The sequence below is a fragment of the Netta rufina genome, assembly GCF_964035555.1.
Source record: "Netta rufina genome assembly, chromosome: 13".
Lineage (NCBI taxonomy): Eukaryota > Metazoa > Chordata > Aves > Anseriformes > Anatidae > Netta > Netta rufina.
The window spans coordinates 3,324,337-3,349,106 of record NC_140136.1 but is presented as its reverse complement, the minus strand read 5'-3'; the positions used below and the strand labels follow the sequence as shown (position 1 = coordinate 3,349,106).

Below are 24,770 nucleotides of genomic sequence, written 5' to 3'. Positions count from 1 at the left end.
GGAACAGCCATAAACCAGGCTGTATTGACCCAAAGATGCAATCCAAGTTGTTTGAGTCTAGGCCTTATCTACATCATATTATCAGGACCGAGAGCACAGATGCACCCCGGGAAGGGAGGGGACTGAGCGCGAGAGAAGGAAAGGCTTCGTCCCTTCTCTCCTGGCACAGGGAGGGGACTGCGGGCAGAGCTGGGTAATGATTTGTCAGTGCAAAGGCTGGGGTGTCTCTTTGCGGAGGAAAAACTTGGCCGTGATTGACAGCAGGGCTGTTTTTGCCGCTTCCCTTGCAGTTGACAAGTAATAATGAAGCTTTGTCAGTCCATCATGGACATGGATATGCCAGATTACGTCGACTCCTTGGACTCCTCTTATACCATGCTAGAATTTGAAAACCTTCGGGTGCTTCCGAACAACACTGGTGAGATTTCTGTTTGCTTCCTCTTGAATAACCTCTATTACCTTTGTTAAAAAGCTGTACACCTAGGAAAGACAGGTAGGAAGTGTGGGGCAAAGGGTGGAAGGGGTAATATTTAAGCAGCTGATCTGCCAACCTCTGTTACATCTGCAGTTAGATTTGGGCTGAAATGGGTCCCCTTCACTTCCTGGTCCTTTTTAGGTTATTCCTTTCCTTGGTGTGCGGAGCATCATGTCCTGAAGAGCCAACAAGGTATTGCAAATGTTGGCGGAGCTCTCGATGGCACACCACGCATTTGTCTCCCTGTATGAGTTATGTGAGGAGCTATTATTAATATTTCTGTCTTAAAATTTATATTTTTTTCCCCTATATAACTTAGGTTCATATTTAATCCTTGGAAAAAAACGCCTCCTGCATTGTTACTCACACAATGCACCGTGTGTCTAATGTAAGTTCTTCCTAGGTACATAGATAGAGAAGTGATATACAAGTGATCACTTGCCTTTTTATTATTATTATTATTATTATTCCTTGCTACCAAGATTGTTCATAAGCCCTTAGGCCATATAAAGAACTTGGCTAGGAGTCATGAAGTTTTATATAGAAAGACTTCCGCTTGTTCACAGAAATAAAGCATGTTGTGTGATATTCGGAATTTGAATAGTCAAAGGTATTCTAACTTAAAGCAAACACTTTTATGGGACATTAACTGTTCACTGCCTGAAATATAAAGGACACTTTAGCCATATAACATAGAACCAATCATATAACTGAACGAAATCCCAATGTTAGCAATGCCTCTGAAGAGTTTTGGAAACATTTCATTTAATTTGTTAAGAAGCTTAGTGAAATTGAGATGGGATTTTCAGTTTCACATTTTCTGATTAGATGTCTCATCAAAACAAATCGGAGTTTCAGAAGGGCTATAGCCTGTAACATAAAATGTTTAGACTTATTATTGTTGGATATGGACTATGTCAGGAGACAAGTAAAGTTATAAAAGGCCTGAGGAAATTAAAATTTAAAGTTGACTTCAGGAAAAGCTCTCTCTGCCCTTAAATAAAGGATTTTTTTTATTATTTTTTTTTTCTCCAGATCCAGATAGACTTGATCTTATTTCTTATTTTTGAAGAAAGTTTTCCATCCACCACTCTACTCCAGAAATGTTATTTAACACAAATATTTCACTCACTGCTGAAAAACTAGATACTTTTTACTTTTTACAGATTTTCTCCAAATTCAATACAATTTTTCAAATTCAGTACCAAAACCTGTTTGGAGCTCTTTATGTATTTTTTTTTTTCATTCAGTGGGACTGACAGGTTGAGTTTTTCTGAAGTTTATCTAGATCAGTCTTGGGTTATTTGTCTAACTGTTAATGAGTAACTGGTTCTCTCAGGAACTAGCTGTTTTGAAATTAGCTTGTTTGTCTTGGGTAAGTGTCCTACAGTTTGTAAAAATAACTTTAAAAAAGACCTCAAATGTCCATGCATTGAAATACATTTCTAACCAGCCAAGTCATCTCCTGTAGGTAACCCTAAATAGCAGTTCACAGAAACTCTGTAGTTTCAGAAATATTTTTAAATTGTTTGAAAACAATTTTAGTTATATTTTTAAAAAATATATTGGTTTGTTTTAACCCATATCTTTCCTCTGAAAGATATCTTTATTTGTGAGAGATTATTCTATATTTCCCTGTTTAAATCTAGTGGTAGTTTTGCTGTGTACGTAAAAACGAACAGGATGTATTTTAATAGTATTGAAACTGTTTCTTACATGCTAAGCAATGTTAAAGTGAACATATTTTCAAATAAGGAAATACTTCATTAAAAACAACTCTTTCCTTCTTTGGAACATTATTTCATCAAAATTTTGAGGTTGATTAATGATGTGGAACAATTCTGGTGCTAAATTTTCTGCTTCAGGAAGCTGCTATAGTTTTGAGATTTGCCTAGGTATATATTTTGTATTTTCCACCTCTAATGTACTCATAATTTGCCAAACATTTTGAGCCTAACTAATTCAAAATGAAGAATAGAGTCTTTTGTGAGAGCAGAGGGGGAGTTTAAAAAGCTGTTTTATATAGAAAGAAGGCAAAAGGAAATGAATGAAAATCAATGCTAATCTTTTTTTTTTTTTTTTTTCTTTTATAAAATATGTGTTGTAACTGCAGAAATTTTCCCATTTTGTACAAAGTTGTTTCCTTTACCTTGGCTGGCATTACAAGCTGTATTCTCACTTGGTTTTTATGTGCTGTTAATACACATTTCCTTGCGCTCTTGTCAGAGTTGTCATCTTGCTTAAAATATGAAGCAATATTAAAATATTGCACTAATTCTTTAGTCAAGTGTCAGCGAACACTTTCTCCCATGGTTGTGCACGTTTTCCTTTCTCAGCACTCAAGCACCATGCTAATCCCTGAGAATTTGGCACAAAGTTGGCAAAAAAAACATTCCCAACTCCACTGCAACCTGGCTCAGCTCAAACTGTGAAAAAAAAAAAAAAAGTCAAAGGTATTTTGCCCATTGGAGTGTGCAAATTATGTGCATCCAAGACATGAGCCAAGACTCGCTTGGATTTCTGTGTGCATATAAGCAAAATCTGGAAAGTACAGCAAGGTAATTCTCCTTCACAATGTGCATTCAGAAGAGATAGGCATTTCCTTGAAGAGCTTAATAGCCAGTAACGTAACTGAAAGGAAAAGCAGCAAAGAGCTCTGAGGAGTCAGGTATCATGCAGAGCTCCAACTCTGAATTAAAGCCATATATCATTCCCCAGCAGCATGAGACCATCCTCACTGTTATTTCTTATCATTCTGAACCTTGGCATCATCATTTCAACCCTGGTTTGGTAATGACCTACATACTGAGGCAGTATGTAACAAAAAATTTTATATATTCTGTTTGCAAGCTTGGTTGCCCCCGAAGGTGATGAAGCCACTGGGATACTCTCATCATGTCTAGAATGATAGGTAGAATCACAGAATGGTTTAGGTTGGAAAGGACCCTTAAGATCATCAAGTCTAACCATCCAGGCAGGCTGTGGTTCCTGCACTGCACATTGTTTATATGTAGCTCACAAAAGACATGTACTTGAAACCCCAAGTTTTAATGCCAGCAAACATCAGGGAAATTCCAAGTGAGGAGTCTGGCCACAACCACAGGTCTTTATCTCAGCTCAGGATTCAAACCATGTTGAGATGAGCATCTGCTGGGGGAACATCATCAGTTGCGCCTCTCCAGCAGAAATTTCAGAGATACTGTGTTGGCGTGGATTAGTTGTTGTTCTGTAATGCCACGGTGATGAACAGCTGTAACTGATATGTCTCTGAGCATCTCTCTCCTGGGTGGCAAGGACAGTCATGAGCTTGTTTCAGTTGTGAGCCAGCTGTACTCTGACCAGATTCATCTGAATATCTCAGTGTGATGCTGAGCTCCAGGCAGCAACCCCTCTAGAGAGGCACAATGTGTTAAATAACATTGAGCAGGTTATTGGCTTGTGTCAGGCAGGGCTGAAATAAATGGTCTGCAGTTTTCAGCTGATTTCACAGGTACACAACAGTGCCAGCAGGGGTCTTGGCTTTCCTCTGCCTTTCTTAGTAGTGATCAGTCCAGGAAAAAGCCAGACATTCCCCAAATACTGGGTAGGTTTGAAAGCCCCACCAAAAATCAACTGATGCATACAATCTTGTTTGTGCCTTTTCTTCAGAGCTAATTCTCATTTGGAACTCATCATTAGCTGGTGACAGGATTTTGTAATTAACATTAATCATCATAAATAACATGTGCATGCTGGCTTAAGGCTTTCCTTTATCTTTAAAAATTTTTATTCTTGTCCAATTCAGCTGAACAGCACATGTGGCTACCTAACACAGACTGAACTATTACTATGGGCCTGTTTGTTATTTCATGGGTAAAAGTGAGGGCAAAATCTGGTTTGATAACTTCCATGGGCCCTCATGTGCTCAGAGCCGATGGTCTTGCCTCCTGTAATACTTGGTTTAAAGCTAGAGTATGAATGTCTTACTTGCATTAACAAATAGTTCCTCTCATGTCTTACGTAAGGGGGAAAAAAACAAAACAAAACAAAAAAACTCTTCTCTGCTGAGTAAATGCTTTCCAGCATCAGGGAACATTTTGCAATCTGGACCCAGCTGAAGAATGAAGAGTCCATTGGAGACCCAAATTGTGTGACCTTGGCTTGATTCTGAAGTCAGAAGAGAAAGCATGGGTGGAGCAAGGATACAATTGGCTTTCTTATCATCATTTTTGTTGTGCAATTTTTTAATGGAATCCAGCACATTCAGTGCATTTGTTTGTGTTCGTATGTTCCTTCAAAAAAATAGATGGAGCAACAGATGCAAAAATGTTTAGCAGCACAGTTACCCTTGAAGGAGTATCCTAGTACAGTCTATTTAATAAAAAGTTATCAAATCGACATAAAAATTAAAATCAATAAAAAAAATCAATTTGAATTGCCAATAAGCATCTCTGACACAGACTATTTTTGCAAAGGACCCAAGTGCCACTTACCTACTGACAAAAGTCAGAGCTGGAGCATCTTACAAGGATTTTGGGAGCAGGTGAATCACAACTTCTGTCATTACAACCTAAGAATTATTTCGGTACCGTCATTTTTTATTCTCATGATGCTCCCATCGCACTACAACCTACTTACTTACTCATCCCTATGTTAGAAGGTGAAATATAGATGAGAAGTGTCTTTTTGAGGGAGCAAAAGGAGACTTGACCTTCACATTTGTCAAGTCTTAGCTAAAAATATCTCCATCTTAGCCATAGCTGACAAACTTTCCAGTTTTTAAAAAGCTAAAGCTTTATTGGCTTTCTTTTTTTTTTGGCTTTTGATTACAATTTTCATTGCATAGCAAATATTTTCCCTATAAATTGTTTGATGTGTGTTCACATACAAAAATAACGTTCTCTCTGTGTGTATATAGAAGTGTTGTGTGAGGATGACCCAAAGCTATTTTTATGCATTATGCAGTAGAAAACCTTCTTGAGACTACCCAGATTAGGTGCCAGTTCCTCCCGTTTGAGCAATTTTCTCATTTTCTCATTGCTCAATACAACACCAGCTGAGCTGTTCCCATTTCTACCCAGCTCTCCTGTGAGACGGGACATGTCTCATCCTTTGCCTAGGTCACTGTAGCACAAGATTGGCCCCTCCGGAGTGAAGAACATGCTCCCAGAGGAGCGATAAATTCATAAATCATCCTGCAGCGAATGCCCAGGTCAGGACAGACTCCACAAACATTCCTTCTCTCAGCAAGATGTAAACACTGTCATCTGTGCCTTCTCATGTGTCCTTTTTTTTTTTTTTTTCCCCAAGCTGTGCCTCAAATTAGGAGGATTAAGAGAGCAGCAAGGCTGGTGGTTAAGGCCAAGGGAGAAGTTTAAAGGGGAGTTTTCAGCGGTGTATACACGTGGCCCAGGCAGAGCTATTCCTGCCCCAAATGAGTTGCTGCAAACAGGGGACATGACAGTGGGCATTCATGCGACCTAATTTTAGGTGCCTAATTTAGAAGGCAGATCTTCCTGCACCCCTCTGTAACCAGGGAAAAGCAATGGCACCCTTCAGAGGGCAAATCAGAGAAGGAACCAAACTCAGGAGAACCCAAGTGCCCCTTGTAGGAGCTGCTGTCTCTCTTGAGGTGGTCTCAAGAGGAGGTTTCAAGGTGTTTTTCATCTCTGTCACTTGTGTGTATGAAGTCGTTCATCCTTTCTGTCTCTTCTCTGCTTTCTATTTATTCAAGTTAATGATTTTTTTTTTCCACTGTATTTTATGATACTCTGCACTTGTCAAGAAAAAAGTAGTAGTAATCGTTCAGTTCTTGTGAGTGAGCTGGGTTAGGTGCATTAAAATCTCTCTGTTCACAGAGGTGAAGGAAAACACTAGTGTAAGAAGCAAAGCCAAGGGAGCTGTGCTCAGTTGAGGCAGAGAACAGCAGGGCTGTGATCTGGAGGCTTTACCAGCAGCACAACATGTGCACATATGTGGGGAGGGCAGGCTCAGTGCATGATCTGCTTGAAAAAAACAACCTGCTATCACCTCCTTCTGGTCTCCACCACAGAGACGTCTAATGGGCCCTGTTCTCTGCCCGCAGAGACCATCCCAGCCGAATCAGCAAACACCAACGTGCTCGCCAATGGCATTGGCTCCCTCTGCTCCATCTGCGGGGACCGGGCGACCGGCAAACACTACGGGGCGTCCAGCTGCGATGGCTGCAAAGGCTTCTTCAGGAGGAGCGTCCGCAAGAACCACGTCTATTCCTGCAGGTACCTGCCCCTTCTGTGATAAATAACTGCAATTTATTGACACCGTAAAGAAATTGGGGTGAAGATCAGGTTGTACAATGGGGCTCCTGTCTCAGAAGCTGAATCACCATGGCATGAATGCAAACAGTAATACTGCAGCTTAGCCTTTGGCCAGAAGACAGGGAGCTAAGCCCGGTCACATTGTGAATGCTGACACCTTTTGTGACTCTGTACAATATATTTTGTGAGCTCACATTCACTGCTTTTCTCGTGCTATGAATCAGCGGAAACATAGTCCTGAGGTTTAACTGGTGTGTGTAAAACCCAGATACAGCTTCCAGGTGTGGAGTGACACCGCAACCTCGTCACAGCCCAGCAAGGGAAAGACATCCTGGCAAAGGACCAAAACTTGGGAGATTTCTTCTCAAAATGGTCTTGATTTTCCTAGTGATGCTCAACAAGAAAGCAAGAAATATCTTAGAACGTGTCACTCCCAGAGCCGCTACCTCCCCCACAGCTTCTCCATTTTTTATTTCAAACACATTAAACTATGTACACCGACATATCACTGATTAATTTACAATCATTCTGAGAATGTAGCAGGGACCAGAGACGATACACAGCCACTTTGGCACACAGGTATACATTTGAGTGACTTCTTTTTTTATATGGAGGACATGATAAATTATAATTTTTTAAATCTAAAATTTTATCTTGGTTGACCTTAGAAAAATGATGTTTATTTTAACAGAGGATAAGGGAAAAAAAAAATCCACCCTCAACCTTTTCATCTCTAATTAAAACCTGGAAGTTTTCTTTCTGTTCCAGAGTTCTTCCTCCCAGGCATTCCAAATTTTTGCAATGCGAGTCACCCTCCTTGTTCTAAATGCTCCTGGGGTACTTATCACTCTTGGACACACCAGCCACAAAAGACACCCAGTCTGATATCAGTGTCCACCTGCACAGTGCCCATCCCAGGCTCTGTGGGATCCCAGCAGGAGGAGGCAACAGCTACTACCTATTTCTTTGAAATTTTGGCTCTTATTCTCCTGGGAGCAGAGTTGTTGTCCCTCCCCAGGAATTGATGAATCACTGCGATATTTGGCAGTTTCGGGAGGATATGCAGGGTCGAAGCCAAGCGAACGGTAAATGCTTGCCTGTCTGTAAATCCTTATTTGGTGAGCTGCGCTCTATTTAGCGCAGCTCAGAGCTCTGTTGTTTATCGCAGACATGAATTCCTTGGAAAGTCTTCGGGCCTTTCTACCTTTGGCTTTTTACCAGCCTGGGGAAGTGCCTCAGCTTTTACAGCCTACCAATGGTCCCAGAGCAACCTGCATTGTCTCCTCTCTGCCTAGGAGATTCCTCTTTTATCCTTTCACCCGCTGTCATGAGAGCTGCCCAATCTACATGGGCCAGCCCTTGAACAGCAAGTAGGTTCCTAAATTTCCTGTTGAAATTAATAGGAATTGGGAAGCCGCTTGCTTCAAAATTAGGCTATAGACATAAAAGGGCTTGTGGGCCATAGTGCAGTTATTCTACACAAAGTAAGACTGTTAACAAGAGGGACTGACCAGCCTCAACAGAAAACACCCCAAAATCATCTGAAAGTAGGAGATGGCGTCCCTGCACCACCAGGCTCCAGCACAACTTGAGTCACAGTCACGCTTTCACAGCCAAGATCCTCACAGTCCTCGCGGGGTGGGTGGTCTGAGATCGCTGCTCTCCCAGATGGAGGTGGGGAGGATGAGGAAGTGGGCCAAGCCAACGCTGATTCAATTCATTCTTTGCAAACCCTTTGGCTCTGCCCTGGGATTGAGCATTGTATAGCCTAGTGAGGACTGGGACGGTATTTGGGGCTGCTCGGGGGGAGCACGGTACAAGCCAGCCTGATTGCTCCATCTTTTCTCATCTCTTCCCAGGTTCAGCCGACAGTGTGTGATAGACAAAGACAAGAGGAACCAGTGCAGGTACTGCAGGCTGAAGAAGTGCTTCAGAGCTGGGATGAAGAAGGAAGGTAGGTGCAAAGAGGCCATTCAAAACTGCCTGCTGCTGTTTCTGGCCCTACGCCCACTGCGGAGGATAGCAGCAGCAGCCCTGGCCCACAGTGGTGCTTGTGTGTCTTAGTGAGAGATATCTTCGTGTTGCAGCTGAAAACCCCATTTCCCATCTCTTCAGATTGGAATTTCAGCTACGGCTCTGTGCCAATATTCACACATCCTGGGAGGCTTCAGGATATTTTAATTCTGGGAAAGGGATTGTCTTCTTCAGGGAATACTTCAGGGCACCTAAAAACAGATTCTGGCTCTGAACTCCCTGTAGGAGGCATTTCTCAACTAGATGAATCTAGAGATCTAGCTTGATGCAACCACTAGAATGAGGTTTAGCCCAAACATGATGCTTTGCAGCTCCAGAGCTGCTCCTCCATGGCACAGGGCACGCAGGCAGCACTCCTGGAGGCAGCTGACTCCTGTGTCCACCTGAGATGGGACCTGAGCCAGAGTCAACCCCTTCGGTAGCTCTGTCCTCATGGTGTCTATGGCATGACTACAGGGCCAAGTAGTGCCGGTACAGATGGTCCAGCCCAGTATTGTCTGGTGCCTTTTGGTGAAATTCACACTGGCTGTAGTAAGAGTTAGGTGGAGTGTTGTTGAACATCTGGGTATACCAGTGACCATCAGGAAATGTCTTTCCAATGCACTAAAGGAAATACTAGATGTTATAGTGCCTAATGCTTCAGTGAGGGGAAAAACCTTTCAGTTAACCTATTCCTTAGCTCTCTGCAGCCAACTTTCCTGGAAAAGTTTGGGACATGTCATAGCACTTCTTATTTCTGGTCATATGGTGTTTGCACAGAGGGAGAGAATGGGTGATACTATTTTATTTACTCCAAGCTTCATGGGCAGAGACTCACCTACAATGGCAGATGGGATATCCCCCCACCAACATGCAGGTAGTTGGGTGATGATTACAATTCACTCTTCACTTGGGCAGTTTTCCAGCCCATCAACAGTGTAAGAATTAGGGAGCTAGGAAGAAACTAGGCAGTAAAAATCCATACCACCTAGTTAAATAACCCTCGCCTAAGGGGTGAAATCACAATTCCACTGAAATCAGGGAGAAATTTGTCACTTATTTCTGGTAATTCAGAAGATTTCATGAATGATGAAAAGAATCTCTTTCCAAACCTCTGAACATATGTTTTTCCGGAGAACAGGGTGTCTTGCAGTTTGGCATAGGTCACAAATGTAGCAAAAATGTCTGTTGGTTTAATTTAGGAGAAATGGAGTAAATTCAATATCAGGGAAAAAACATAACCGTCATAGTAAAATTAACAAACCAAAGCCGATCTGTTCAGTTCCAGGTGGAGACAAAACCAATTGCCAATGCGGTAAGCTTGGAAAAGCTGAAATCTGGTTATCAGCTCCTTTCTTTCAGCTGAAGCATGATTTTTATTGGTTTTATGGTAAAAGTTATAAAACCTTGGCTCGTTCCTTCATTATTGATTGCAGCTTGATGGAAGATGACTCATTTCAAGTTCCACATAGCCACATTCTTTGCAACGTTTTTATGAGTGCATGGTCAGGTTGTGTGCTCGCAAACTGCTCATGTGTTTGGTACAGAAGATTTTAAGGCACCTTGAGCAACTGCTTTGCAGAAATTAGCTTAGCTGACCGGATCTGTATCCAAAACATGTGTGCAGAACTGTGAAAAAAAAATATTTCTTGCACAATTGTGTGCACAAAAAGAACACAGTTATTTGCTTTAGGGTGGTTCTAGATTAATATTAAACAGTATTGCAAAGCATTGGGGGAAAAAAGAGAAGCCACGTCTTAGGATAGAGCAGAATAAGGATGATACAAATGTTTGTACATAATCTTTTTTCAGTGCTATTCACCGATTTATGTCAAAGTTGTGACATCCACACTCAGGTTGTTATGTCAGGTTGTCCCAGCACTGGCACACAGCACCTTGAAACTTTTTCTCTGTCGCATCATTTTTCAACCAGCCCGTGTAATAGCAATCACACTTTCCAGGGTGTGGTAACAACAGTGTTTATTCACTGTAGAGGGGAAGAAGCTGGAAATGATCATTTTCCTGGCCTATGCGTGACAATACACCTGGGGTGGGGCCAGTGGGGTTGTGTCACCCTCACCCCTTCCCACCACCAGCACCCTGCTGACCCACTGTTCAATGGTTTTATGTGCAATGTTGGAAAACTTGCTGCTCCCCAGATGTTCTCATCCTGGAAAAAATAACTGATAAGATGGAGATCTGGATTCAGAGATTTTTATTTTTTATTTTTTCCCAATTTTCCTGTGTTGTAAGACATGATGTGACACATTTGGATCTTTCTTTCTCTTTGTTCCCCTGCTGGAAACTTCTCTTCTGGATATGAGAAGGAGAGGGACTATATTAACCAGCCTGGCAGAATGGAAATTTCTGCCTAAAGAAAAAGCTGTGTGATGCAAAAACATGAACTAGCTTTAGACTGGCTGTCTGTAGGGGCAATTGTGTAGGTGCACGGCTAAGGGTATCACTGTGGGCCGGTACTGGCAGCATGGTATTTCCAGGCTGTATGTTCAGCATAAGTTTGGGGCAGCTGGGCAGAGTTCACTGAGAAAAGCATCAGTAGAGTTCTTTAGATTGTCTTGGTTGTATGCTCTGGATTTGATTCTGCTTTTGGAAAGGACCAGGAATGTCCCACATGAACCCTATGCCTCCAGAGAGAAATCTTGGAGAAGGAATGTCCAAAGCATCCAGCTACTGCTTGGGCCAGAAGGGATCCAGGTCCCATCGGAGCCAGCAGGAACAAAAAGGGCCAAAATTTGAGACTTGTGGAAAATCCCGTCTCCAGATTTCCTAGAAATTATGTTATTCAGAAACACTCCTATCGCAATTACATTTTTGATATCAATAATTCAGTTTAATAAATAACCAATCATTAAAATTGAAACAAATGAGGAGGAAAAGACTTATGACTATGACTACGGTTAAGGGTTTCTGCAGGAGATTCATTCCCTTCGTCTCATTTTGTGATTAGGGCTGGGACAGTTCCACAGGATGGTCCATGTGTAACAATGGCATCGCTGTTTTTGTTTGTTTGTTTGTTTGTTTTTCTTTTTTTTTTTTTTCTTCTTTTTTTCTTTTTTCCTTTTCTGCCTGTTCTCTCTACTTTTCTCTCTTTGCACAGGAGAGAGTTTGATTTCTGTTGATTTGCACAATGATACTGGACAGGTTTCTGGTCACTACAGTGTCAGTGAATGAGGAGTGCATCTGATATCTAACCACTCCTCAAAAAAAAAAAAAAAATACAGTAAGAGACTATTTTTAACATCTTATTGAGATCATGTTTAACCTTGAATAAATTAGCAGGGTGTGAGTTTTCCAATGATCCAGGCTACCAGCTCACATGGAGCTGGACACCTAATAACCTTGAAACCTTTTGAAATGTCCAACACTGTACTGTCAGGACTCAGTTTACTGGTGAAGAAAGACAGGTTAATATTTAAGCTCTCAGCCCTTTAAAGTAATTTATGAATGTACATGAAATCCTTTAGATTTATGCAGAAGTCAAAAGAATTATTGTATCACTGCCACATCACAGTAGGAGGACTCGAGGCTATTATTCATTTATTCTTGTTAAATTGGATAGGTTTATAGAATGGTTTTATTAGTGTTTCACTGGGCCTCTATCTTGTTTCATCCCTTTTGTTTGCGAATCTCTTCTGTCAGCTTGCAGCAGTGTGGGACCACAGTTTATTGCAAAGGGAGATGGACGAGTTGAAGGATCTTCCCCACTTTGCGATAGTCATAAATCAGCCCACTGCACGTGAAAGGATTAAATGTGCATGTACCATTGGGTTTTATGTGCAAATAAAATGTACCACACCGACAAAATCAAAGATAGCCTAGGGAAAGAAAATACACTTGTGCATATAAATTAACTCAGCAGCAAGAAGGAGTAAATCTGTCAGTGGAGATGGAAGCACTGTGAGTGCCAGCACCACACTGGGGCACTGCACCTTCCTCCTCCTGCTCTCCATTTGTGCACACACACATCCACATCTCATTTAATACACTTCCAATCCCATCAACATTGAATGAGGATTTTTTTTTAGTGGATTAATAATAGAAATGGTACCTCCCATGTAGGCAGGTGGCAAAGGAGGGTTTTAACCTCAGCAGTTACCATGGAAAGTTACTGGTTTGGTGCTGTTCCCATCAAATCAATGCCTCTGTTCGTATTTATTGGATTCCCCGGAGGTTCCTTGTCACATGCTCTGCACCGATGTGCCAAGGTAACAAGGACAAAATGTTTGGGAAACGCGGGCTTGTTGCAATCCCACAAACACACTGCTGTTTGCTCAAGAGCTGCAGCGAGCTCCACGGCCCACCCGCTGTCACCCTTGATGCGCTCATGGCAAAAGGGCCTGGACTTGATCTGAATATTAAAATGTCAGATGGAGGAGATGTTTGTTTTCCCGTTTGCTTCCCACAGCCGAGATGTGTCAAATTCCCTGGAGGGAGATGTGGGCATCGTCCTGCCTTCCCTACAAATTCCCTGGGGGAAAAGTCTGGGCTGGGGACATGCTGTCTCTGGCCAGCAGTATCACAAAGACATTTTTCTGCTGATGTCCCCTTGCATGGGGCTGCAGTGGCCCTTCCCATCCCTGGCACCCATCTGCATGGCTCTGGGCTCCTTGCAGGGCCTCCGAGCTATTTTGGGTTGGGGCCCAGAGCCACACACACCGCAGACATCACTGCCCCTCCGCTGGGAGCCTGACCGTGACCCTCGGATGTGCTGGCTTTGGAAACCAGGGCACTGGGCAAAGGATGGGAAGAGAGAAAAAAGATGAGGGAGCAAAGCTTCTTCTGGAAACAGTGGGAGACAGCACTGGGATTTTAGTCCTTCCTGCATGTTTGCTTAAAGTTATTCACTGAACAGCCACGATCACATCTGAGCCTGAGCGCCCTCAGCACCAGTGATGCCTCACCACGGGTGACCTACCCCTTCCTTTTTACAAGCACAATAAATATAGCAATATAATTACCCCACAGCAACAGATTAATTTTTGTGGCAGGTAAAATATTAACTCCCTCTTGTATCTAATTCCACAGCACCTTGGGTACTTTCAGTGATAACACCCAAATCACCTTGAGAAAGTCGGCCGGTGCCATCCACTTACACTTGAAGATTGGGCTTATCAGGGCATGAGGGAAGCACTCAAATACATGCCATAAAAGCACCCAGGAGAAAAACAGGCTGCAGGCTCTTAAAGGAGTCTGCCATCAGGGCCCAGGGCTGGTTTGGGGGACCCATGTAATGTGCGTTGCTTGATTAGAAAGGCAGAATTGGTAACTTTTCTTGGAATTACATAAAAGAGCCCATTTGCCCCAGAGAGCATCTGCTACTAAGCCAGCTGTGAAAGGCTGGGCCTTTCCAAGGATGAAAGTGAAAGGGACTTTCCAAGGATGGCAGCGATGCCATATGTGCGGGCGGGCCGGCTTCTGGTCAAGGCTGGATGCTTTCTGGTGGACAGAGAAAAGCAGTGAAGGATTAATCTGTGCTGAAGATTAATCATAGGTAACGTGTGTATTTCCTATAACCACCCTCAGACTTGGGGGGAGCCTTGCCCGAATGCCTTCTTCCACCACCCCCATGCACAGGGTAACACATGCTGATATCTCAGGTCAGTTAGTGGAGTCTCCTACCTTAACCTACATTTTTTTTTTGTTTGTTTAAATCAATATTTCATTGCCTCCAGAAAGTATCTTTAGACTGAAAAGGCTCCATTGCTACACAATTGTGCATCGCACCTCTTCCAAATCGATGTACCGATCATTCAGGCTTTCATGGAGGGGGTGAAAAACCCAAAAGTGGCTTTGGTTTTTGATCCCTGCAGCCCCGTGCCCAGCACGCTCTGTTCAGCTGCCAGAAGGCCCTGGCTGCCAGCAAGGCTGTGTCCCAAATCCTGGAAAACAAACACCACACTTCTGCCAATAATGGGAAATATTGATCTCGTCGCTGTTGCCTGTTTTCTGCCCTTTCACTTTGTTGGCCTCTCATCAGAGGCCAGTTGGGAAAAGAGATAAGAGGTTTGACCTGAGCTGGCAAAAGAAGCCCATAAAACCAGCCACTTTCCCACCCTGTGTGAGAAATGGTGCCCACGTCTCCTTTGGGAACTCCGAGAAATGAAGGGTTCTCGCTCTGCAGCAAGGCCCAGCATTGAGACAAATTCTTGAAAAAAGAGTGGGCAAACGGGACAGATTTTGCTGAATCTGAAAACAAATAAACAAAACAAAATCTTTGCTGGAAAAATCTGCAGCGATGTTGAGACAAATGTTGCACTGGTTAGTTTCCGAGGAGTTAAAGCCCTGTAAGGAGTGCTGTGACAGCTCAGCCTGAGTCATTCCCCCAGGAAAAAAAAAAAAAAAAAGCAGCCTGGAACTGCTGGAGGAAGAAGGAGGGCTGTGCTCTATTAGCACCACATGCTCAATCTTCCTGCTCCCTCTGCCCTGATGGCAGTTGCCTTTTGGAGCTGTACGTGGCTGAGATGGAGGAGCTGTCAGGAAAACACCAAGCCCAGGTCCTGGCTCCATTCTCCAGCCCCTGGGGGCTTGTTTGCTGCTGGATGGAGGCAATAGGGCTCAGGAGAGAAACTAACACTGAAGCCACGGCTGCTTTAAGTCTAAACTCTGCATTTTCCCTTGCTGCTGCTTTACTCGGTGGCTGCAGCCGAGGTGAAGCAGTTGCATGGTGCAAAAAGAAGCTGCTGACGTGCAGTGCATCCCTGATATCCCCCATGTAGGGCTGAGAGCAAGACTCTGGATGTAGCTTGTGTTTCTGGGAAAGGGTGGTTTAAAGGGTAGAACAATCCTAAACCCCAAATCAGCCTATTTTCTAATTCAGCATGGCACAGCCCTACCTTTCTGTTTGCAAAACCCTGGGGCTGATCTTTGCTCTGCAGGGTCACTGTAAAGTGTCCAAAACCTCGCTGCATCACTGTCAGTAAGGCACAGGCTGCTTGGGGAGCTCAGGAACAAGGGATGGTGCTAAGGGGGGATCAGTGGACTGAAACTTCCTTTCTTTTAAGCTGCTTTAACGACGTGACTCCATGTGAGCAGCGGCAACGTCCCCTAAGGACCCCCACCTGTGAAGCCTCAGGGATGGGGGACATGCAGGCTGTGAGGCGGGATCAGAGAACAGCTTTTCCAATGCCGTGAGACGAGATGAAGCTTGGGAGCAGATATCCCAAAGCCCCAGCTTGCCCTGAGCCCCATGAACCCTGCGGTCAGTCGTGTGCGGTCTCCCAGCTAACAGCGGTGTTGTGCGCTCTCGTTTCAGCTGTGCAGAACGAGCGGGACAGGATCAGCATCCGCCGGAGCAGCTACGAGGACAACGGCTCACTGTCCATCAACGTGCTCACCCAGGCCGAGGCCATGGCACAGCAGGTATGAAACGTGGGTGCAGCCCCTTAGATAAGTATATGGCCTTCAGCTACTCCTCCCGGGTTAGGGACTCGCTGAACCCACCAGGTTTTCCTCCTTTGGCTCTCTCAGAGCCAGACGGAAGAAAATGCTTTAAAGATACCCAAAAGCAAGCAGTAAAAATCCTCAGTGCTTTCTCAAGACAGCATATCCTGCAAGAAGCAGGTGGAGCCTTTGGGGTGTGAGATGCAGAACTGAAATTCCAAGGGCTGAGGGGTGCTGTAGAGCCCAGGTCCCCCCTGCCCCCCACCTAAATTATTACCACCCCCCTTAAAACTCCCCATATCCTGTGCAGAAGTTTAACCCGCCTCACGTGCCCTGGTCTGAACACAACATTCCCATCATGGTCCGTTATATCTTTCATTTTTTTATTTTTTATTTTTTTTTTCCAGGACAACAATTTTAGGGGAGAAAAACAAAGCTAATAAAACCGCTGGGCTTAAACTAACACCGATAGCTTTCTTATTTCACGTTCCACAATGAATCTCACCCTGCGTGTCCTTTAAATTCCTATGCAAATAGCCTTTCTCCACAGAGACATATGGTCCAGATGTTGCATATTACATGCAACAATGCGTCCGCTTCCTTTGCAAAAATTATTATATTTTAACCCTGTCCCCTCCTTGCAGCTCTTTAGAGAGCAAAATGGGCATTTTGTGTCCCAGACAGCCACCTGGGGGGGGAAAGCTGGATGCATTTCATGCATTTTGCTGGCTTGCAGTGAAGCTCAGCCCCATTTTTGCTGGCTGCTGTGGGAACATGAAGCAAATTTTGTCCTGAGGCTGCCAGGGGGAAGGAAGCGGAGGAGGGCGGGTGTCTGCTGGGACCGAGCACCACCTCGTGGAGGCTTCGCCCTGGGCTGGGGAATAAGTGATTAGCCCCAGCTGCAAGCCTTTGGTCAAAGGCCTGATGAGATTTTTGTCCAGGAATGTTCAGCACGTTACCCGTGGATGGCTGCTGTTGAGGAAGGATGTGGTTAAGAGCATGGGAATGGATGCTCGGTTGGGAAAATCACACTGATCTTGGTCCCAGTGCTAAGCGGGGTCGCTTCTCTTTCAGTACGCATCGCTGAGCCCGGTGCACAGCGCAGACATTGCCATGAAGAAGGTTGCGACAATCAACGACGTGTGCGAGTCCATGAAACAGCAGCTCCTGGTGCTAGTGGAGTGGGCAAAATACATCCCGGCGTTTTGTGAGCTGCCGCTGGACGACCAGGTGAGGTGCAAATGCCTTGCCCCCGCACATCTACTGCCTCCCACACACATTCTCAGCCCTACCTTCCAACAGGGACATTAATATAGAGATCACCCTGCAGAGAGCAATAAAATTGCAAGAGAATAATAATAATAATGGACAAGGGAGTGATTAACAATGAACCCAATAGCCAAAATGCCCCAGAATAAGGAGCTGATCACTCCAGGATGCACAAGGACCCAAGCAAAAAGGTGTTCCTTTTATTGAAACCTGGTGGATGGATATAAAAACCATTTATTTCAGAATAACTCCAATAAACCAAAGCCTTATTTGCCCTTTCAGATGAAAACTTTTATTTGTTGTGAACATAGCACTTCTGAAAAGTGAAAATATCCTAGTAAATTATAGCACTTCTGGACAGTGAAGATTTCCTAATAATTTCTAGCTCTTAATAGTACTTAATCTGTAGATCTGACAGATCTAAACAAACACTGAATTTGGCTGAATCTAACCAGCAACAGCTCACCATTCTGCTCTGCTTTGAAAACTTAATGCCATTTCTGTCTTCTGTGCCACCTCCAGGTTGCCTTGCTCAGAGCCCACGCAGGGGAACACCTGCTCCTGGGGGTAGCCAAGCGATCCATACCGTACACTGATTTTCTATTACTAGGTAAAGTAGTGAAAGCATTCCTGCTTTTATAATTTGCACACATGAAATTGTGGCAGAGAGAACCCCAATATTAAGTGGGATCTCAAACTGTTTTGCCTTTTTTTTTTTTTTTTTTAACTAATTGCCAGATCCAGGCAGTGAGATATTTGGGTATTGGTGCTGAAAAATTTAGCACACAGGCCTATTAAAAATGATAGTGTGAATAAGTAGCCTTTTCATGTAACTCTCTGCCACCAAAAATACAGATGGGATTATTCTTGGGAAAAGGAGAATACTGCCCTTGACAGCAACGTGTTAACGCAAGAGTGGGAGGGAGAATATTGTTTAAAAAAATGCACCAAAAATAAAGATACAACACCATTTCCAAACAGATGCTAGGTATAACAGAGGGTAAATCAGAGCAGAAGATGGAGCAGGCTTTATGTATGGTGTGACTGCACCAACATGTGCAAAATAGATAATTAAGGACCAAAGAATCACATCCATGGCTTGCTTCTCCATCAATCTGAGCATGAAGCTGCATACTGGAAATCTGCTGTGCGTGGGCAGTGGGACTACCTGGCAATAGGGGTCTGGATGGCTTCTGGGTGAGGCCGTGTCTGCAAAGCTGGAGCAAGTGTCCACATCTGGATTTCTCATCTCCCCAGGGAATGACTTCATCATCCCCATGCACTGCCCGGAGCTGGAAATTGCTCGTGTGGCCACCAGGATCTTGGACGAGCTGGTGAAGCCCTTGCGGGACATCCAGATTGATGACAATGAGTACGCTTGCCTTAAAGCCATAATCTTCTTTGACCCAGGTGAGCTTCATCCTGCTTGCTGGGGCAAGCTTGGGGCTCGAGAAAGGGTTGGTGTGTTACAAAAGGCTATGGGAAATGGGGCAACAGGTGGGGAAATGCAGCTCTTCCTCCTGCTTTTGCAATTCTAAATGTAATGTCTAACTTCAGAGTCACATCAAGGTTAGTGAGCTGTTCAGCAGAGTAAAGAAAAATTTCTGGACTGCTTTCTTGCCTCATGGGTGAAGCAGGAGCTCTACAGAGCTTCACCCCATGGGTATGAGCGTGATGGGTGCCACAGACACAGTGCAGGGAGTTACTGTTGCACCCGTCAGTGTGGAGCATATCTGGGCAGGGAAACATCTTTCAGGACATCTCTGGAAAACGCTGATGTTGATTCTGAGCTACTTTCCTTTCTCCCTCAGAGTGTCCTGAAAAGCACACTTGCAAAGAAAGTGATATTAGGAGGCAGCAGAAGTAGTGGGGAAAGCAGCCAGAGATGCAGGCTGTGAAGCCCAGCGAGGCTGAGGACACTAACCAGGAAAACCCCTTGGCAGCAGCTCTCTGTATTTCACTCTGTCTCTGCTGTGATGAGCAATATTTAGCAGTGCAGCGAGGACATGTTGGAAATGGCCTCTTCGCGAACACTTTGCTATTTGGGAAGTAGTAACACCAGCCAGACCGATGTGCAAGTCTCAGCAGACCTTAGAGGAGTTTTTCTGCTACTGCAGGGTGGCTTCAGGAAAGCCCATCAGTCTGAAATGAAAGAGATGCCTACTGAGGATATATGTGCTTATACTGAATTATGCATAAGCTAAGTGAATCAATTGAGCAGCAGCTTGAAGCATCCATGAGTTCAGAAAGGAGTTTTAAAAACCACAGGCAGCTGGACTGTTTGGGGTATTGAGTACGCAGAAATATCAAGGATGTTTGTTAATGGAGCTTGCTGGCAGCCAGTCCTGGCTGAGGGCAGCTCAGGGTGGAGAGGAGAGCAGGGAAACACACAGAGGAAAATAAAAGTTTGTTTTGAACCTTTGCTACATTCTTGTTCCTCAAACATGGGGGTTTTCATTCCAGCTCAGGTACGATGCCCTTGGTACTGCATTTGAACCACTTTATTGTGTATTGCCTTGTAGCTTGGAGAAGAGATGGGAAACAATACCAAGTTGAGAACAACGCCCTTTTGTCGTTGGCATCTATTAGCATGGAAAATTAGCATATCATCTCCCATTAATCATTTTTTTTTGCTGCGTTCTCTGATTTAAAATCGAGATACAGGAGTTTTACAAACATCATGAACTTTGGCTTGCCAAAGAGCCTGCCGCAAACCTGTGTAAGGATGGTGTAATCAAAAGCAGTCTGACAAATTACCTTCTCAGCTGATTGGTATCTCAATGAAGCTTTAGATCATTGCAACAATGAGCTGTGATTTCATCTGAAAGGAAAAAGTGCAAAGTTCCACAGAAGTGAAATTCATTCATGCTAACAAGTAGGCTTGTCCATGGAGTTACACATTGACATACAATAACGTGATAACTACTCTATTTAATCTCTTGGCATGATGATCCCTAAAATGTATTGCTTGGCAGTTCTTTGTAGACTGAAGGAAACAGTCCAGCGAGCCAGAAATCTCAATTTTAGATAGCAGGAAAAGCAGGAGTGGAGAGCTGTAAATCCTGACACTTCAGCCTACCCTTGAAAATTTACTTGATTAAGCAAAACTGGACCAGTAGTGCATGGAAAATGGATCGACCGCAGGTCAAAGACAGGAAATCCAGACAAGAATCTGATGCTAGAGCTCATGTGTTTACAACAGATAAACTCTAAACCTGCGTGTATTTAGCGGCAGTAGTTGGGACTCAAAACTTTCAGGCGAAAATCCCAGGCTGTGTACTTAGAAGGACAAACACAGTTCAGCTTTTAAATCCTTCCTCTTCGCTTACGGCTGTAGCCAGATATATCCATCTGAATCAAGCTCTTACTATTTCCCCTCAAATGTCTTACTCCATCTAAGATATGAAGTAGTGACAACCTGATGTAAATCTATCAGATAAACTTGTACACTCAGAGAGAGCCAGTGGAGTCACTTGGGTCTCAGCCTTTTTCCTCCACAGAGCCTGACTGCCAGAGTAACACTTTTTGGCTGCAAAGGCCATCAATTAATTTATTTCTTCCTCCCCTCCCCAGACTGCAAAGGCCTGAGTGAGCCCGGGAAGGTGAAGAACATGCGATTCCAGGTCCAAGTCAACCTGGAAGACTACATCAACGACCGCCAGTATGACTCCCGGGGCCGGTTCAGTGACATCCTCCTCCTGCTGCCCCCGCTGCAGAGCATCACCTGGCAGATGATAGAGCAGGTCCAGTTCGTGAAGCTTTTTGGCGTGGCGAGGATTGACAGCTTGCTGCAGGAGATGCTGCTGGGAGGTACGAACCCTGCTGAGGAAGGATGGCAGAGCTGTTCTATTTCAAAGCCATTATGGGGCTTCTTGCCAGGGTTTTTGTCCTCTGGCAGATGTATGGTAGGGAGAACCTGGTCCTGGGAGGAGGGGAAGTGAAGGCTCAGTTTGAATTTTAGCTCAAACATGGGGTCTTCTCACTCGAGTCCAATCCCTGAGCTGTTCTTTCCCAGTCTATCTCTGAAAATCTGATCTTTGGACAATTTAGAAGCGGGTACATCCTGTGTGCTTCACGCCACTGGGAGCTTGACTTTTTGTCAACCTACGAAACTGATGCAGTTTGCAGGGAGATAACACATCTTTGCTAGCACTATGCAAAAGTCATAACTTTATGGGAAACCCTGATATGAGCGGTAATTGCAAAGCACACACAGAGATGAACAGCACGGTTGGTTATTAGCTGAAACCCCAGCCATCCGGGAGGGCTGTCTCTGGACAGTGAAAGGGCTGAGAGCAGGAAGGAAGCAAAGAGGAGCCAAGATATTAACCCCCACCCACAGAGGTCTCCCACATTCCCTGAAAAAAGATGCTTGTGCCAGAGCATCTGGCTTCTCGGTGACTATGCAAAGAACAACGTCCTTATCCAATTCCTCTGCAGGATCCACCATCGACCTCCAATACCAGTCCGGACCTCCCAACCTCAACCTGGAACAGCTGCCAGGACACGTCCTCCCAAGCAACATGAGCTCTGTGATTCACACCGTCCCAGACCGTATGTGTCCATTTTTGTGCTACTAGTGTCAGGTTATTGAAGGGACTGGATAGGAGAATTGGTTAAGAAAATCAAGTTTAAGTTTATTTTTTAATTTTTATTTTTTTTTTTATTTATATATTTAAGCATTACACTTAGATCTGAGTTCACATCTCCCCCCTTGCTGACTTCCTTTAGCATGAAGTCTGGAAACACGCTCCACAGAGAAGCTGAGATTTTCAGTTAATAGCATGAGCCAAAGGGATTTTGAGATGCTACTAAACATCCCAAGAATGAATGAATGAATGAATGAATGAATGAATAAATAAATAAATAAATAAATAAATAAAATCAAGAGTGGTGACGGTGAGTGTCTATTAATGTAGACAGCACTGGGGAATACCACAATGGTGCACAGACAGTTAGTGGCAAGAGTTTCCTTAAGTAAAGCATCCTGGTTGCTGTCAGCCAGAACACCATCCAATCTGAACAACTGACCATCTTCAACCACTCCAGACACTGCTGCCAGGCAATTGCTATTTGTTAAGGTATTTATCCACTGTCGTAGCAAACAGATTATGCTATTTAGAAAAAAAAAAAAAAAGAAAAGAAAAAAAAAAAAAGCAGAGCATGATTTGCAATTTCACAATTACTGCCGCCTCGTAATCACAATGCCTTACACAGCTTCCTCTTGCAAGTTTTGCTCATACACCTCTAATAGTGTGTTTTCCTGTTTCTTGACCATATTAATGTAGGTATCTTGTTTTAGGTTTCTGTCTCTTTTTTCTTTTAAAGCCACCTTGCAGCAAGGGAAATTAAGAGAGATGCTGATGTAGACACTGAGTTCTGTAAATGAAGTCTAGTTGCCAGCAGGTTGAGCTTTCTTCTGATTAAGAGAGTAAGGAATAAAAAGCAACTGGGCACAAGCATTTCCCAAGGGCAAAATACTGGGAAGAGCTGGTGTGTACCTATCAGCCCCTCCTAGGCCTCATTACAACCCAGGAAGGAAGAACATGCCTGAACTGGGGCTGGATTCCCCCCACCACCACTCCAAAGCTCCTGCTCCTTGGTTCGTAGGATGGTTTGCTGATTTTATTTGGACACTGCTCTATTGACCAGCAGCAAAGGCCATTCTAATTCTGTTTCTTTTCTCTCCCACAGCATCTCCTGAACCATCCCTTCCATCTCCTTCTACAAGCACAGGCAGTGAAGACTATAAACTAGGCCCTAGCGCAGGCCCCAGCGCTGTAGCGCAGCTCTTGCCTCAGACAGTTATACCCAAGCAGGAGATTTTATAGGGAGAGTGGAAGGAGAAGCTGGGAGCAATGTGGAAACCGTGCTGAAAGTGAATCGGGCCCTTTCTTTTTGCAGAGGCAAAGCACGGCAATCCCCTGCCTGTCACCGGACCTGTCGGTCACACACTTTCCTGTCCGTGAGTAAAGCACCAGACACCAGACTGCAGCAGGAGCCTCGCCATGGGTCATCCCGCCGCCGTCACCCTCATTTGTCACCCCCAGTTCACAAGGGATTGCGGTTAATGCTCTTTTCAGTAAGACCAAGACTGTAAGCTCTTTGGAGCAGGGCTTTTGACTGCACATATTGTCATCTAACTCAGTGTGATCACCACCCTTTTGAAGCCTTTTGCGCCTTTTTGAAGCCTTTTGCTATTTTATGGAAACAAACACCTTACACAGCTCCTGTTAATTGTTAATGAACACATTCTGTCTTGAATTGGCAGTATAGAAAGGTCTATCCCCATTAAAAAATTAATTACATTCCCATTTCTCTTGCTGCAAGTTAAGCTTTAGGATGACTACCTTCATAATCCTTACAGGCTTTCTTATGTCACACAGCTGTAATACTTCTTCCACGTAGACCAGCCAACTTTAATGCTGGTTGTTATGTTGTTGTATTCCATGATTTCCAATGTGTATGGAGTCCATTTGTTGCATCTAACACTGCTGCAAGATGGCAGCAAGACCTCTGCATTGGTCTATGGCTGCCTGGTCTGGAAAAACCCATAACTGGCAGCAAGCTCAAGAAGCTGTTGACTTACCAAATCATTTCTTTGCCTTTCCTGCAACCATATTTGGAAGAAGCAACAGTCCTGGCGAAAATGCAAAAAAGAAAAAGCTTTTCCCGCTACATAGGTGTGATTTTGCTGCAGTTTTTCTAAATCTTTGTAATGTCTGTAACCTAAACGTTATAGCTCTGAATTTGTCAGATAAGGAGGAGGCAGGTCTTTTGTGATCCATGTATTTAATAATGTTTGTATTTAAAACATACGGTCTTTCTGAATTTAGTGTACATCTCAGTCAGCAGTGACCAGTTATTAACGATGCTACAGCTACTGAAAATAATCTCTATAAAATCTCTAAAGTTCCTCAGGCGCTCTCACTATGGTACAGCATTTATTCACATGAATTAACCGTCATTAGAAAGCCAACTGCTGGATTTCTACATTTGTGCAAAAGTCCAATGACCTCCATTGGGCAGCTCTCAAGGCATTAAGGATGGTCTCACACTGAATCTAGGACACAACGGAGAATTCTTTGTTCTGTCACGTTGCACGTATCTGCCACCCCACAAGCACCATCCCTGCTCACCACAAAGATGAAATGACGGTGCCCAGCCATAGCTTATTTCACTGACGCTTGTGAAGCACTTTGAGATCCTCAGACAGAGGACACTATGACAATGCAATCTGACTGAGTGAAAGAGGAGCTGGGAAGAGCATCCAAACCCACATCAAAAGGGGAACACTTTGTACTCAGGTCATTTCAGTGGCTGGGGAAGATATTTTA

General features: G+C 44.0%; 1 protein-coding gene across 3 annotated transcripts; it reads left to right on the top strand.

Annotated features, from left to right (window-relative positions):
- Positions 1–303: 303 nt before the first annotated feature.
- Positions 304–23,264, top strand: LOC311214146 (hepatocyte nuclear factor 4-beta-like; the record flags this gene model as incomplete). 3 transcript variants are annotated; one of them, XM_084294607.1, is made up of 10 exons in its annotated part: positions 304–418; positions 6,552–6,711; positions 8,610–8,704; positions 16,037–16,143; positions 17,239–17,394; positions 17,956–18,043; positions 18,691–18,843; positions 21,007–21,243; positions 21,874–21,987; positions 23,128–23,264. In XM_084294607.1, the coding sequence occupies 10 exons, from the start codon at positions 304–306 to the stop codon at positions 23,262–23,264; spliced, it is 1,362 nt and encodes a 453-aa protein (XP_084150733.1). The 3 variants fall into 3 exon arrangements, with proteins under 3 accessions (XP_084150733.1, XP_084150732.1, XP_084150731.1); XM_084294606.1 differs by having other exon boundaries at positions 6,540–6,711; XM_084294605.1 differs by having other exon boundaries at positions 6,507–6,711.
- Positions 23,265–24,770: the final 1,506 nt, after the last annotated feature.